General features: G+C 35.3%; 2 protein-coding genes across 2 annotated transcripts in view; one reads left to right on the forward strand and one right to left on the reverse strand.

Annotated features, from left to right (window-relative positions):
- Window positions 1–5,312: 5,312 nt before the first annotated feature.
- LOC139138108 (A-kinase anchor protein 5-like) lies at window positions 5,313–6,008 on the forward strand. Its single transcript, XM_070706331.1, has one exon. The coding sequence runs from the start codon at window positions 5,313–5,315 to the stop codon at window positions 6,006–6,008; it is 696 nt and encodes a 231-aa protein (XP_070562432.1).
- A 1,100-nt stretch (window positions 6,009–7,108) lies between these two features.
- Window positions 7,109–13,412, reverse strand: part of LOC139139376 (myosin heavy chain, clone 203-like) — a 39,318-nt gene continuing 33,014 nt past the window's right edge. Inside the window, exons 8-9 of the mRNA XM_070708278.1 lie at window positions 12,519–12,659; window positions 7,109–9,794 (exon numbers count right to left, since the gene is read on the reverse strand). Of these exons, the coding sequence (XP_070564379.1) occupies window positions 9,691–9,794; window positions 12,519–12,659 (245 nt within the window). The 3' untranslated portion in view covers window positions 7,109–9,690. The remainder of the gene's footprint in view (window positions 9,795–12,518; window positions 12,660–13,412) is intronic.

Below are 13,412 nucleotides of genomic sequence, written 5' to 3' on the forward strand. Positions count from 1 at the left end.
AATGTGCAGTTATCTGCAATCCCTCCATAATACAGAACTCTGACTGAGCATCACAAGATGAGTGTGCCCGATGTAAATTCATATAGCTTTATTTGTATTCTCATAGATGTTGTATACATTGCATTGTAACAGTAAATTGCTGCGAAATATTCTTAGCCCAGGACATGCATTTAAAATGACCAGAGCAGATTTTTGTCAGGGTAATCATCCTTGATCAAAATAAATGAAAAAAAAAAGGGGGGGAGGCTCTCTGAAAACACTGGGGTCTCTTTCACCTAATAGAGTTACTATAATTTTACATCCCAGTCCCTATGGCCTCATTAACCCTTTGAGTGCCGTAATTTTTTTCCCGCCAAAATTTTAGTGCAACATTTTACTAATTTTTCTGTACTTTTTTGATAATTTTAGACCAAATGGACATCACATTTCATTGCCTACAGTTTTTTCTCAAAATTTTGGCAAAAATCTAAGAAAAATTGAGTGCAGTTTATTTTATAAAGGGGACAAAAACAGACTTTGGCGCTCAGCAGGGTTAATGAACAAGATATCTGATATTGTGCCTGTGTAACTCACTTGACATTCTAATTTGCACGTTACATTCCTAAATTCAGTCACATTTTATTAAATGACAAAAAAGTACATATAAATCACTGAGTTCAATAAAATCGTAGAAATGAAAACAAAAATTTGGACAGCAGAAATCAATTCATACAGCTCAAAGGATGTTTTCAGATTGATTTCTATGCCAAGATTAAATACAACAGATTATTGTCAACAAGTTTCTCTTGGAATGTTTTTCTGCTTGTCCTAAAACATACTTGAATGTTTCTGATGGTCCCTGGCTTTTAATCTGTAAATATTTCTCATAATCCTACTTTGTTCATATAAGTTGTGCTGGCATAAGAGAATAATTTACTTCAATTTTATCCTGAGATTTTCTTTGTTCATGGGTCTGTAGGTTTTTTATCATTGAGTGTAATTTGCTCCCACATTTTGCAAGGAGAGTCATTTAGTATTTCACAATTTTTGTTTGTCTATCAGTATCAGTATAAGTTTGTCATATTTCTGTACATGTTTCTGCTCGACTAGCAACATAGACAATCTACATACATGCATACATACACAAACATATATACATACAATTATATATATATATATGTATATATATATGTATGTATATATATATATATATATATATATATATATATATATATATATATATATATATATATATTTATATATACACACACACATTCATTGCAATGTCTTGAAAAAGTGTCATAGGATCTATAGTATTTGGTGTATTTGGTGTTGATCTCAAGTTCAGGACTATAGAATTTGAAGTATTTTGGCACATTTACTATCCTATCCATAATGTAAGTTTCATCAAATGTTCTTTCTTATTCACTGTTCAGGTGTTTTGTATTGTATTAAACATTGTAATATCAACTAGAATTATATTTTGTAGTCTTGGTTGGTGCCTTATTAACATAAATCATAATAGTACCTGTAAACCCTGATGATCAATGAACTTAATTAATAGGAATCTGAGATCACTATTTTTTCAAGAATTTACTTTTAAAGATTATCTGTTGATGCTAAAACATGAGTTAAACAGTAATTCTATGAAGTAGAAATAGCTTGAATGGCAGCATCTATTGCACAAGTCAAGCAGACTTGTGGGTAGTTTATTTCTATACTGTGTGCCTACAACCTCAAATTTCACCAGACATGAACTGTAAATGCTCATGTGTCTCATTATACATTGCAGTTATGTGTAAATTTGAACCTTTGCCACATGTTTGCAACTTCGTTGAAAGTATTATGATCAACATAATGATTAAACTCTATAGGTCATTAAGTATTCAAATACGCAATTAGCTGAAATAGAAATAATTAATTTGTTTGACTGCTGTCATTGTATCACCACTTTATATAGCAAGTGTAATTGCCTTTGGTTAAGTCCTTCAAACTATATATTCCAAACTTTGAAAGCTCATTAGATATGCAAACTATAAATTAGCTGACATGAAAACTTAAGTGCGAAATGACTTTCAATATTGGTATAACCTGGTATAATCATCAATATACATAGCATGTTATGCCAAGTTTAATCAAATAAATCCGAGTATATATCTCTAATTAGGAAAGTTCATTAAATACACAAATTAGGAACTGGCTGAAAGAAAAATGCTAATGCCTTGCAATAATGTTAGACTACATAATAGTATCTTTAATGTACATAGCAGGTTTCATCAATTTTGGTCATGTAAATTCAAATATATATCCCTAATTTCAAAAATTCATTAAATATGCAAATTAGGATTTGGATGAAGTAAAAATGCTTATTTACTTTCAGTAACGTTGTATCATAGTATCTTTAATGTACATAGCAAGTTTCGTCAACTTTGGTCTAGTCAATACAGATAAATATCCCTGATTATGAAAGTTCATTAAATATGCAAATAAGGAATTGGCTAAAGTTCAAATGCTTAATGACTTTCAATGATGTTCTATCATAGTATCTTTAATGTACATAGCCAGTTTCGTCAACTTTGGTCTCGTCAATTCAGATACATACCCCTAATTAGGAAAGTTCATAAAATATGCAAATTAGGAATTGGCTGAAGTAAAAATGCTTAATGATATTTAATAATGTTCTATCATAGTATCTTTAATGTACATAGCAAGTTTCATCAATTTTGATCATGTAAATTCAAATATATATCCTTAATTTCAAAAGGTCATTAAATATGCAAATTAGGATTTGGATGAAGTAAAAATGCTTAATGACTTTCAATAATGTTAAATCATAGTATCTTCAATATGCATACCAAGTTTTGTCAATTTTGATCCAGTAAATTCAGATATATACCCCTAATTAGGAAATTTCATGAAATATGCAAATTAGTAACTATCTTTCACGTCACCCCTTTAATAACTTTCACAGCTGATATATCTTGATGTGATCAACATTTGTAGCAAATCTCATCAAATTGTGTGCAGTCGTTCTCAATGTATATCCGTTTTTTCTAAAATCATTAATTATGCAAATGAGCAAAAAGTAAGCAAGCCACACCCAACAAAAACTAATCAGTTCCTGCCATTTGCTAACTGAATCTATGTACCAGATTTGACTCTGATCTGATGAGCCGTTTTTGAGATATTGAGCCCACAGACAGACAGACAGACAGACAGACAGACAGACAGACAGACATCGCTGCGACATATGCTCACGTGTGTAAACACATGAGCAAAAAATTATAAATACAAATATCTAGATATCAACAGGTGGATATCTCTATCTAGATAGGGACTGTTATCACCGATAGGATATAAAGAGGCCAATATCTCCATCTAGATATGGACTGTTATCAATGACAAGATATCAATATGGATTATAACACACCTCATCCGCAGTCTGTGTTCTAATTTGTCAATTGATAGTCATGTTTGATGCGTTCTTTTTGTACTGATCCACGTAAACGACGTCATCAGGCATCATTTGTCGGAACTGTTGCCTGCCAGGCATCAGTTCCAAAAAATGATGCCCGCTGACGTCAAAAAAAACCCCATTGGTGCATGTGCGAAATGGACTGTAAACAAAGATGTCGTCTGCGGCTGAGCGAAACAATAGTTGAGAAATTTCTCACTTTATCCTACTTCCTGAAGAAGAACTGAATGGTCTGGTTTCCAAAAAGGACTCAAAATGAACGAAAACGATATTCAAAGGTGCATTGAACGTTTTGCAGAAGTATTGCGACCCTGTTGAGAAAAACTTTTTCTTGCCGAACCACTCCAACATATTACATCATACATGCGACAATTTTGTATATGGTACGTTCTTATGCATAACTACGGATAAGGTGTGTTATAAAACACATATTGACTGGCCATGAGGGCAACAGCATACGTCTTTAACCCCTCGGGCCTGTGAGTCATCCCAAAAACAGACTGTTTCCGGCGGCCTTCGACCTCGGGAAACAGTCTGTTTTTGGGGGTGACTCACAGTACCTCGGGGTACAAATGTATGCTGTTGCCCTCATGGCCAGTCAATATGTGCATACTGTCATCACTGACAGGTTATCAGGAGGTAGATATCTATATCTAGATATGGACTGTTATCACTGACAGGATATAAAGAAGTGGATATCTATATCTAGATATGGACTGTTATCACTGACAGGATATCAAGAAGAGGATATCTATATCTAGATATGGACTGTTATCACTGACAGGATATCAAGATGTGGATATCTATATCTAGATATGGACTGTTATCACTGACAGGATATCAAGAAGTGGATATCTGTATCTAGATGTGGACTGTTATCACTGACAGGATATCAAGAAGTGGATATCTATATCTAGATATGGACTGTTATCACTGGCAGGATATAAAGAAGTGGATATCTATATCTAGATATGGACTGTTATCACTGACAGGGTATCAAGAAGTGGATATCTATATCTAGATATGGACTGTTATCATTGACAGAGTATCAAGAAGTGGATTATATCTACATCTAGATATGGACTATTATCATTGACAGGATATCAATATGTGGATATCTTTATCTAGATATGGACTGTTATCACTAATCCAATATCAACAGGTGGATTACACAATACATTGTAGCAAGATCAAGATTTGTGTGCTCGTGACAGTTATACTGGTATTGATGATGCAGCAACGGCTTCATCAATATTACTGTCATGAACATGTGCCCAGGCCTAGTAACAAACGGTCATCTGCACCATGCCAAAACTTTGTAGGAAGTAGTCACATTATAGCATGTCGTCCAAGCAGATATTTGCTACTGTGAAACACTCCATACATATCTCTGCGAACTTTTCCATAGTTGCCACTGTAAAACACCCATAGACGCCATGTGAAATGTTCCATAGATGCCACTGTGAAACACTCCATACATGCCACTGTGAAACACTCCATACATGCCACTGTGAAACACTCCATAGATGCCACTGTGAAACATTCAATAGATGCCACTGTAAAATGCTCCATAGATGCCACAGTGAAACGTTCCATAGATGCCACTGTGAAACACTCCCCAGATGCCACTGTGAAATACTCCCTCCATAGATGCCACTGTGAAACATTCAATAGATGCCACTGTGAAACACTTCCCAGATGCCACTGTGAAATACTCCCTCCATAGATGCCACTGTGAAACACTCCCCAGATGCCACTGTGAAATACTCCCTCCATAGATGCCACTGTGAAACATTCCATAGATGCCACTGTAAAATGTTCCATAGATGCCACTGTGAAACACTCCATAGATGCCACTATGAAACATTCAATAGATGCCACTGTAAAACGTTCCAAAGATGCCACTGTGAAACACTCCATAGATGCCACTGTGAAATACTCCATAGATGCCACAGTGAAATGCTCCATAGATGCCACTGTGAAACATTCCATAGATGCCACTGTGAAACACTCCATAGATGCCACTGTAAAATGCTCCATAGATGCCACAGTGAAATGTTCCATAGATGCCACTGTGAAACACTCCATAGATGCCACTGTAAAATGCTCCATAGATGCCACAGTGAAAGGTTCCATAGATGCCACTGTGAAACACTCCATAGATGCCACAGTGAAATGTTCCATAGATGCCACTGTGAAACACTCCACAGATGCCACTGTGAAATACTCCATAGATGCCACAGTGAAATGTTCCATAGATGCCACTGTGAAACACTCCATAGATGCCACTGTGAAATACTCCATAGATGCCACAGTGAAATGCTCCATAGATGCCACTGTGAAACACTCCATAGATGCCACTGTAAAATGCTCCATAGATGCCACAGTGAAAGGTTCCATAGATGCCACAGTGAAACGTTCCATAGATGCCACTGTGAAACACTCCCCAGATGCCACTGTGAAATACTCCCTCCATAGATGCCACTGTGAAACATTCCATAGATGCCACTGTGAAACACTTCCCAGATGCCACTGTGAAATACTCCCTCCATAGATGCCACCGTGAAACATTCCATAGATGCCACTGTGAAACACTCCATAGATGCCACTGTGAAACACTCCATAGATGCCACTATGAAACATTCAATAGATGCCACTGTAAAACGTTCCATAGATGCCACTGTGAAACACTCCATAGATGCCACTGTGAAATACTCCATAGATGCCACAGTGAAATGCTCCATAGATGCCACTGTGAAACATTCCATAGATGCCACTGTGAAACACTCCATAGATGCCACTGTAAAATGCTCCATAGATGCCACAGTGAAATGTTCCATAGATGCCACTGTGAAACATTCCATAGATGCCACTGTGAAACACTCCATAGATGCCACTGTAAAATGCTCCATAGATGCCACAGTGAAATGTTCCATAGATGCCACTGTGAAACACTCCATAGATGCCACTGTGAAACACTCCATAGATGCCACTGCGAAACACTCCATACATGCCACAGTGAAATGTTCCATAGATGCCACTGTGAAACATTCCATAGATGCCACTGTAAAACATTCCATAGATGCCACAGTGAAATGTTCCATAGATGCCACTGTGAAACACTCCATAGATGCAACTGTGAATCGCTCTATAGTTGCCACTGTGAAATGCTCCATAGATGTAACTCTAAAACACTCCATTTTTCTGGTAGCTTTACCTAAAATTGCTGGTCAAATGATTTCTAAAGACAGAAATAGTGTTGTTTGTAGCACATACTCCTGTGTACTTACAGTTTAATTGTACTAGAGGGAACTAGATTGTACTAGAAGGTACTAGATTGTACTAGAGGGTTCTAGATTGGACTAGAGCATAACATGAATCCCCAGAGGGTAAGATCACCTAGTCCAGCTGGCAAATCTCTTAACTACATCAGTTTTGTTGTGATTACATATGACCAAGTCTTGGCCAATCACAATCATTAAATAATACATGAGGTTTATAAAGATATATGGCTGTTGTCACTGAGAGGATATCAGCACCTTGGTATCAAGTGATTGGATTTTAACAGCCAGATATGACGAAGTGAATAGTGTGCACAGATATCAAAAACAGGATACAATAACAGATATTCCAATACCAGAAGAATATTCCAAATTATGCTGAAACAATATATTTGTCAATTTGATAAATAACATACAAGTAAATAGGTTTCTAGAGCAAAAGACTCATGGCAAATAAATACAAAAGTTATCTAATTTAAAGTCATGATTAAAAGGCAAGTAATGTGAACTTTTGATGATTTTTCATTATATTTGGAATATCAATTGCAAGTTCTTATTCTACTCCCCAAAGTATGTTGAAACCTCCACTATTCAGGCTATTAAGATATCTATACATGCAAAACACACTTATTGTTTACATTTGAATTCTAGTCTGGACCAGAAGTCATTTGTCAACAATAACAATGCAGTCTACACATGTACAGGGTGAGTAGACAAGCTGGATACTGTGTATATGAACATGCCTTGGGAAATAAAAATTATGATTATAACATTAAAAACAAAAATTACAGTGAAAAACCATTAAAAGTTAGCATTACTGGCCCTTTAAAATAAAATTTAACAATAAACTCAAAGCTTAAAGCTGATAAACTGTGATACTTAATGTTAGCAAGAAAAAGCATTAACAATCTAGAAAATAAACACATGAAAAAATAGATTTTTTTATGAATGACCTGTGTCACAATAATTGGGTTCTATTTTTTTTGCTTAGTTGCTATAGAATAATCTGAAAAATATTTTGGAAAATGTATCAATTAAATGACAGCAATAAATGACATGGGCGGAATTTATCCATTCAATGACTTAGAAATAGCAATACACGACATGGGCGGAATCCTGTGTAAGTACATCACTTTTTACAAATTATAAAAACACACAAATAAAACACGAGTAATCACTCACAAAACAAAACCAAATGTTATCTTAATATTTGAGTACTTTGCTTCCAATTAATATTGTTGCATAAATGCTGATTGATGCTGTCAGTGACAGTTGCACTATATGAATTATCAGATTTGAGGTTCATCTTTTGCAGATATACCAAGGTGATTGTCAATTTGTCAAAAGTGGTCTATGATATCTCCATACAAAGTTCATCAATCTTGTCTTTCAAATACAGATGGTGAAAAGATATTAATAACATTGTAATAACAGTATTTAAATGTTTAGAAACCATCATCGGTTGAGATTTGTTTGTGGAGTATGTCAAATTGGTGACTGAAATCACAAAGTTTTATCTGAATATGGTGACACACATTTTACAAACACATCCTGATTTTCTTTGCCTTAATGTTATCATTAAGTTTATCTAATAATGTCATAAATATATTAATTATAATAATATAATCATACATGCACATTAACTTTTATTACTTTATGAGTACTGAGTAATCCCCAGATTTTACAGCTGCAAGGTCTTGTTCTACTTAGATGTAAAGAAACACAGTTGCTGTTTTTGGTGTATTTCAATAGAATAAAAATATCCTTTAATAATCAACGTTGATCATATGCAAGATGAGCATCAAATAAACTCTACATAGACTGTAGACAGAGCTTTGTGGTTTGTCTGTGGACTATTAGCATATAGTTCTTGCAGATATCATAAATTATATCATTGTTTTTTTATTATCTGTTCCGAGAGTGAAGGAAGTTAAAGTAACTTTGTCAGCCACTCCCTCAGCAAGTTTCCAGTTGACTAACATAATTCTGAAAGGAATGTAAAGTTGACAAAATAATACATTTTATATGTCACAAAAACCATTCAAAAAGGCTGGCAATGTATCGGAGTCAACTCATTGACTTGGTTTCTCAAAAATGAATAAGTCATGCTAATTCTTTAATGTAACTTTGACTTCTTGTTGCATGAAAGCAATTGCCAAAATGACTATGATATATAGGCACAACAGGTAAGAATGCTTACAAATTATCGATGTAATTTCATGAAGAAATTGGTGTTTGATTTATAATACTGTATATAGTTGGTCTGAGAAACCCTTTTACTTATTTTAAAGAAAACACATTTTTTTATTTTTTCAAACACTATGGTGTTACCTTTAAAACCTATGATTTATAACATCTTGAGTTGTTTAAAATATTTTCAAAAAACAGGAAGTTAGCAAAGAATTTGCTTTGGTTGTGTCCATTAAGGATGACATTTTCTCCTTTGCCCTGATGTAACAAAACATCAACCGTGTAAATTTGGTTTACGTATCAAAAAATCTAAGATATAAAAGTACATATTTATTTCAGATTTGCAAAAAAAAATGTTGAAAATTATAAAATAGTATGAGCTTTTGCCTACTTGATTTGATCATATCATTTTTAAGATGCAAAAACTGCCTCACAAAAAAAAATCACTGAGATGGCGAAGATTATATAGAAATCACATTAGCATTTAGATATTTAATTTATAATTCTGCATCAAAAATACATGAACTACGATGAAAAATGAATCAATGATTCATACTAAAGCTATGTACAATTCGTTGCAAAAGTTTACAGATGTATCGAACGGCTGCTTCACTACAACTCACTCTGACAAGAACATCAAAGCTTTGAAACAATGTCAACCTGCGTGGTTAGCTCTGTAGACTGGTGTTATGCAAATATTGCTAGTTGCACTTGTTACACAAAGTAATAGTGATGAAAGATCTCTCTATCTGAAGTTGGAAGAAATCACAGCAAATCGGATTGTAGTTCTACTGAGCTGAGGGATGCTGTCGCACTAAGGTCCAAATCATTGATATCAATGGTCATATCTAAATCAGATATTGGACTCACTGCAAAAGAATGTGTGAAAGAAAATATTTATCTTGATATAAAGGGAATGCTCTAGGTGTGTATCATGTGGTACAGATTATTAGGTTATTACCAGAATACTACATAGGATGCACAAGGACATTAGCATAGCAAAACACCTGACATAGAGATAAAGGTCATGTATGATGCTTATGTCCCAGTATATCCTTACTGATATTTCAATAATAATCTTATTGTTATACATCTTATATTCATGATTGGAATGTCAAATAAACCAAGAAGTGACTGTTTTCATGCACTGTCAGCAGTATTTCTTTCAACTTATACCGCAAGTATGGAATGTTATCTTGGCCACACATTCTGGCAAACAGGTTTGTTGAGACTGTCCAAAAGTGAATGCGCTGAGGATGCTCAGCATTTTGGCACCTGGAAACAGTTAATGGTATGAAATGTGCTTTCTGTACGGCTTTTTAAGCACATGTAAAAATCTCTTGTTCTCAATGGTAGATGTATAAATGCATATAAATTTGTGTACTTGTAAACTCTGTTCAAAAGCAAGTTCACCCTTGATAATGCAATTATGACACTAAAAATTGGATGCAACCTACATTTACTGCCAATCATTCAAGAAACGATTTCAATCAAGTCATTGACAATGACATAGTCCCCACTTGAAATAGGGGAGTATCAGTCTTGATGGGGCAGGTAAATGTGGTCTTTAAGAAGTATCACTGGAGTGTATATGTTAAGATCTATGGGCACATAGGTCTATGTTGTTTTTCCCAATTTGAAACACATGAGGCATGTCTAAGTTATGGTTCTAAATCGGGAAAATAGATCAGACCTCTAGCTGTATTGGCCAGCCAAGAAATACATATGTGGATAATAAATGATGTCCAAGATGTGACATCTTAAGGTCTAATATCCTATCAAAATTGGAGGGTATAGAACTTGTGGTTACTGAGTTATGCATATATATGTATAATCAAGGTAAAAAGTCATCGAGGTCACGTGACATTTTGAAAAAAAAAATATATTGCTAATTAATCCCTACATGCCAAAAATCAGACATCTAGCTCGATTCGCTTGCCCAGAATTAGATGTGCATAATCAATGAGGTAAAGCGTGTGTTGTCATAAGGTCGCCCATCCTACTAAATATAAAGGACATAGCACTTGTGGTTACTTATTTATTGACAAAAACGTATATTTTAGGGAAAAGGTCATAGAGGTCACATGACATTTGATCAAAAAATTTCTATTCTATAGTTATGCCTATATACGAAAAATCAGACATCCAGCTCTATTGGCTTGCTCAGAATTAGATATGTGCATAATTAATGAGGTACAGTATGAGGCATCATAAGGTCTTCCATTATACCAAATATGAAGGGTGTAGCAATTGTGGTTACTGAGTTATGGACTAATATGTATGTTTCAGGTCAAAGGTCATTGAGGTCACATGACTGCTTGTCAAAAAAATTGTATTGCTAAGTTATCCCTATATACCAAAAATCAGACCTCTAGCTCTATTGGCTTGCTCAAAATTAGATATGTGCATAATTAATGAGGTACAATATGTGGCGTCATAAGGTGTCCCATCATACCATTTATGAAGGTTGTAGTACTTGTGGTTACTGAGTCATGGACAAATATGTATATTTGAGGTGAAAGGTCACCGAGGTCACGTGACTGCTTGTCAAAAAAATTGTATTGCTAAGTTATCCCTATATACCAAAAATCAGACCTCTAGCTCTATTGGCTTGCTCAAAATTAGATATGCACATAATTAATGAGGTACAATATGTGGCGTCATAAGGTGTCCCATCATACCATATATGAAGGGTGTAGCACTTGTGGTTACTGAGTTATGGACAAATATGTATATTTGAGGTCAAAGGTCACCGAGGTCACGTGACATTTTGTCAAAATATCTGAGATATCATCGTGAATGGACGGACATGACCCAATCTATAAGCCCCCTGGACTTCATCCGTGGGGCTTAAAACTGTGTCACCGCATCCTTTTTGCTATATGAATACGATGAGAAACTAAATTTTTATTTTACTTGGCCTTATACATTGGATTCTATGCAGAGCTGACTTATACATGGGAGTCTATGGACTGCCTTATACATGGGAGTCTATGGACTGCCTTATACATGGGAGTCTATGGACAGCTGCCTTATACATGAGAGTCTATGGAGGTGGAAACTAAAAAGTCCTCTAACACGGCCAAATTTGATCGCATTGTGAAACAAATCGACGTGCATCTGTATGGGGTAGGGTACTATCCCTGTGCAAAGTTTGAAAGAAATTGACGTGGGCATGTCTGAGATATCTGCGTGAACGGACGGACGGACGGACACACGGACGGACATGACCCAATCTATGTCCCCCCGGACTTCGTCTGTGGGGACTAAAAACTCTTAGAGATATGTTTTCAAAATCAAAGTTTGTTAATGACAGATGTGCATTGTGGTTACGAACTAAAAATCTTTCCCCGTGGTCATTCACAAAAAAAGTCACTATAAGTCAGTATAAAGATTTGGAAAACTGATATGCTTGAAATGAGCACTTTTTCACACAAGGAGATTCATTCAGATGTTTGGCATATCATATCATAATCTAACTGTGTGTATTACTCAAAAACAAATTTAATACATACTACTAATTTTTATTGCGCAGTTCTGATACTGCAGTTCAACAAAAAAGGCTGCCATCTAGGTGTAACTGAAACACTTACCTTCAAAGTCTGCCACTTTGTTTTTAAGTCTGAATGATGGACCTGAGATATGGTAATCTGCCAGACTTACGCTGCTTATGTCAAAATCACTCAATGACAACTCAGACATGTCAACTTCTGAAGGCTTTTTCATCTCAAAATCTATAAATATGAAAAGTGACAATGTCAAAATTTAGCCTTAACTAAAGATCCTAATAGGTAGAGTGCCATGTGAAATAATTGCAATCATACCCATCCATAATCCGAATACACTAGGTCAAAATTCATAATACAATAGTTATAAACATAGACAAAACAGCACAGGGCAGATAGTAAAGCATCGGTACACACAACAAAGTCAAATTCATGAAAGAAAGATATATGGACATCTGGCCAGAAGACCAAGAAGTGATGTCAGGTGTTTCGAAAATAGTAAGTGCATCCTGCCCTGCATGTGGCACCCGCCATATATCAATCTGTAAATCAGATAGGTAGTGGTCACTAAGGCTCAATGTCACCAATGCCATCGGCATACGACATCACTTCTGAAATGTTTTACAATATAGAAAGTGAATAATGAAACGCAGGAAACAGAATTGCTAACATCAAGGATACAGTATTAAATCAAATGATGCAATTAAATATTTAATATGCCTTAAGTGCGAACCATTACGGCATGCATACTATGCCAATGGGTTTGATCTAGCCATCACAGCAACATTAGGGGACTTGTAACCTGAGCAACTCTGAAAGTCATTTTCTTAGTCTGGTCCCCTGCCCCATTTCAACCACTGGCACAGTACGGTAGATTTCCCATAATTCATTATGATTGTATCCTTGGAGATTCCTCCTTGAAGTCTACCATGGCTCCTATATGTAGACAAATTCCTAGACTAGTTGTAAAAATTCTGAAAA

The sequence above is a fragment of the Ptychodera flava genome, chromosome 8 (genome assembly GCF_041260155.1).
Source record: "Ptychodera flava strain L36383 chromosome 8, AS_Pfla_20210202, whole genome shotgun sequence".
NCBI classification, from domain to species: domain Eukaryota; kingdom Metazoa; phylum Hemichordata; class Enteropneusta; family Ptychoderidae; genus Ptychodera; species Ptychodera flava.

Coding starts and splice junctions, on each gene's coding strand:
- LOC139138108 (XM_070706331.1), top strand. CDS start 5,313: ATGAAACATTCAATAGATGCCACTGTAAAACGTTCCAAAGATGCCACT.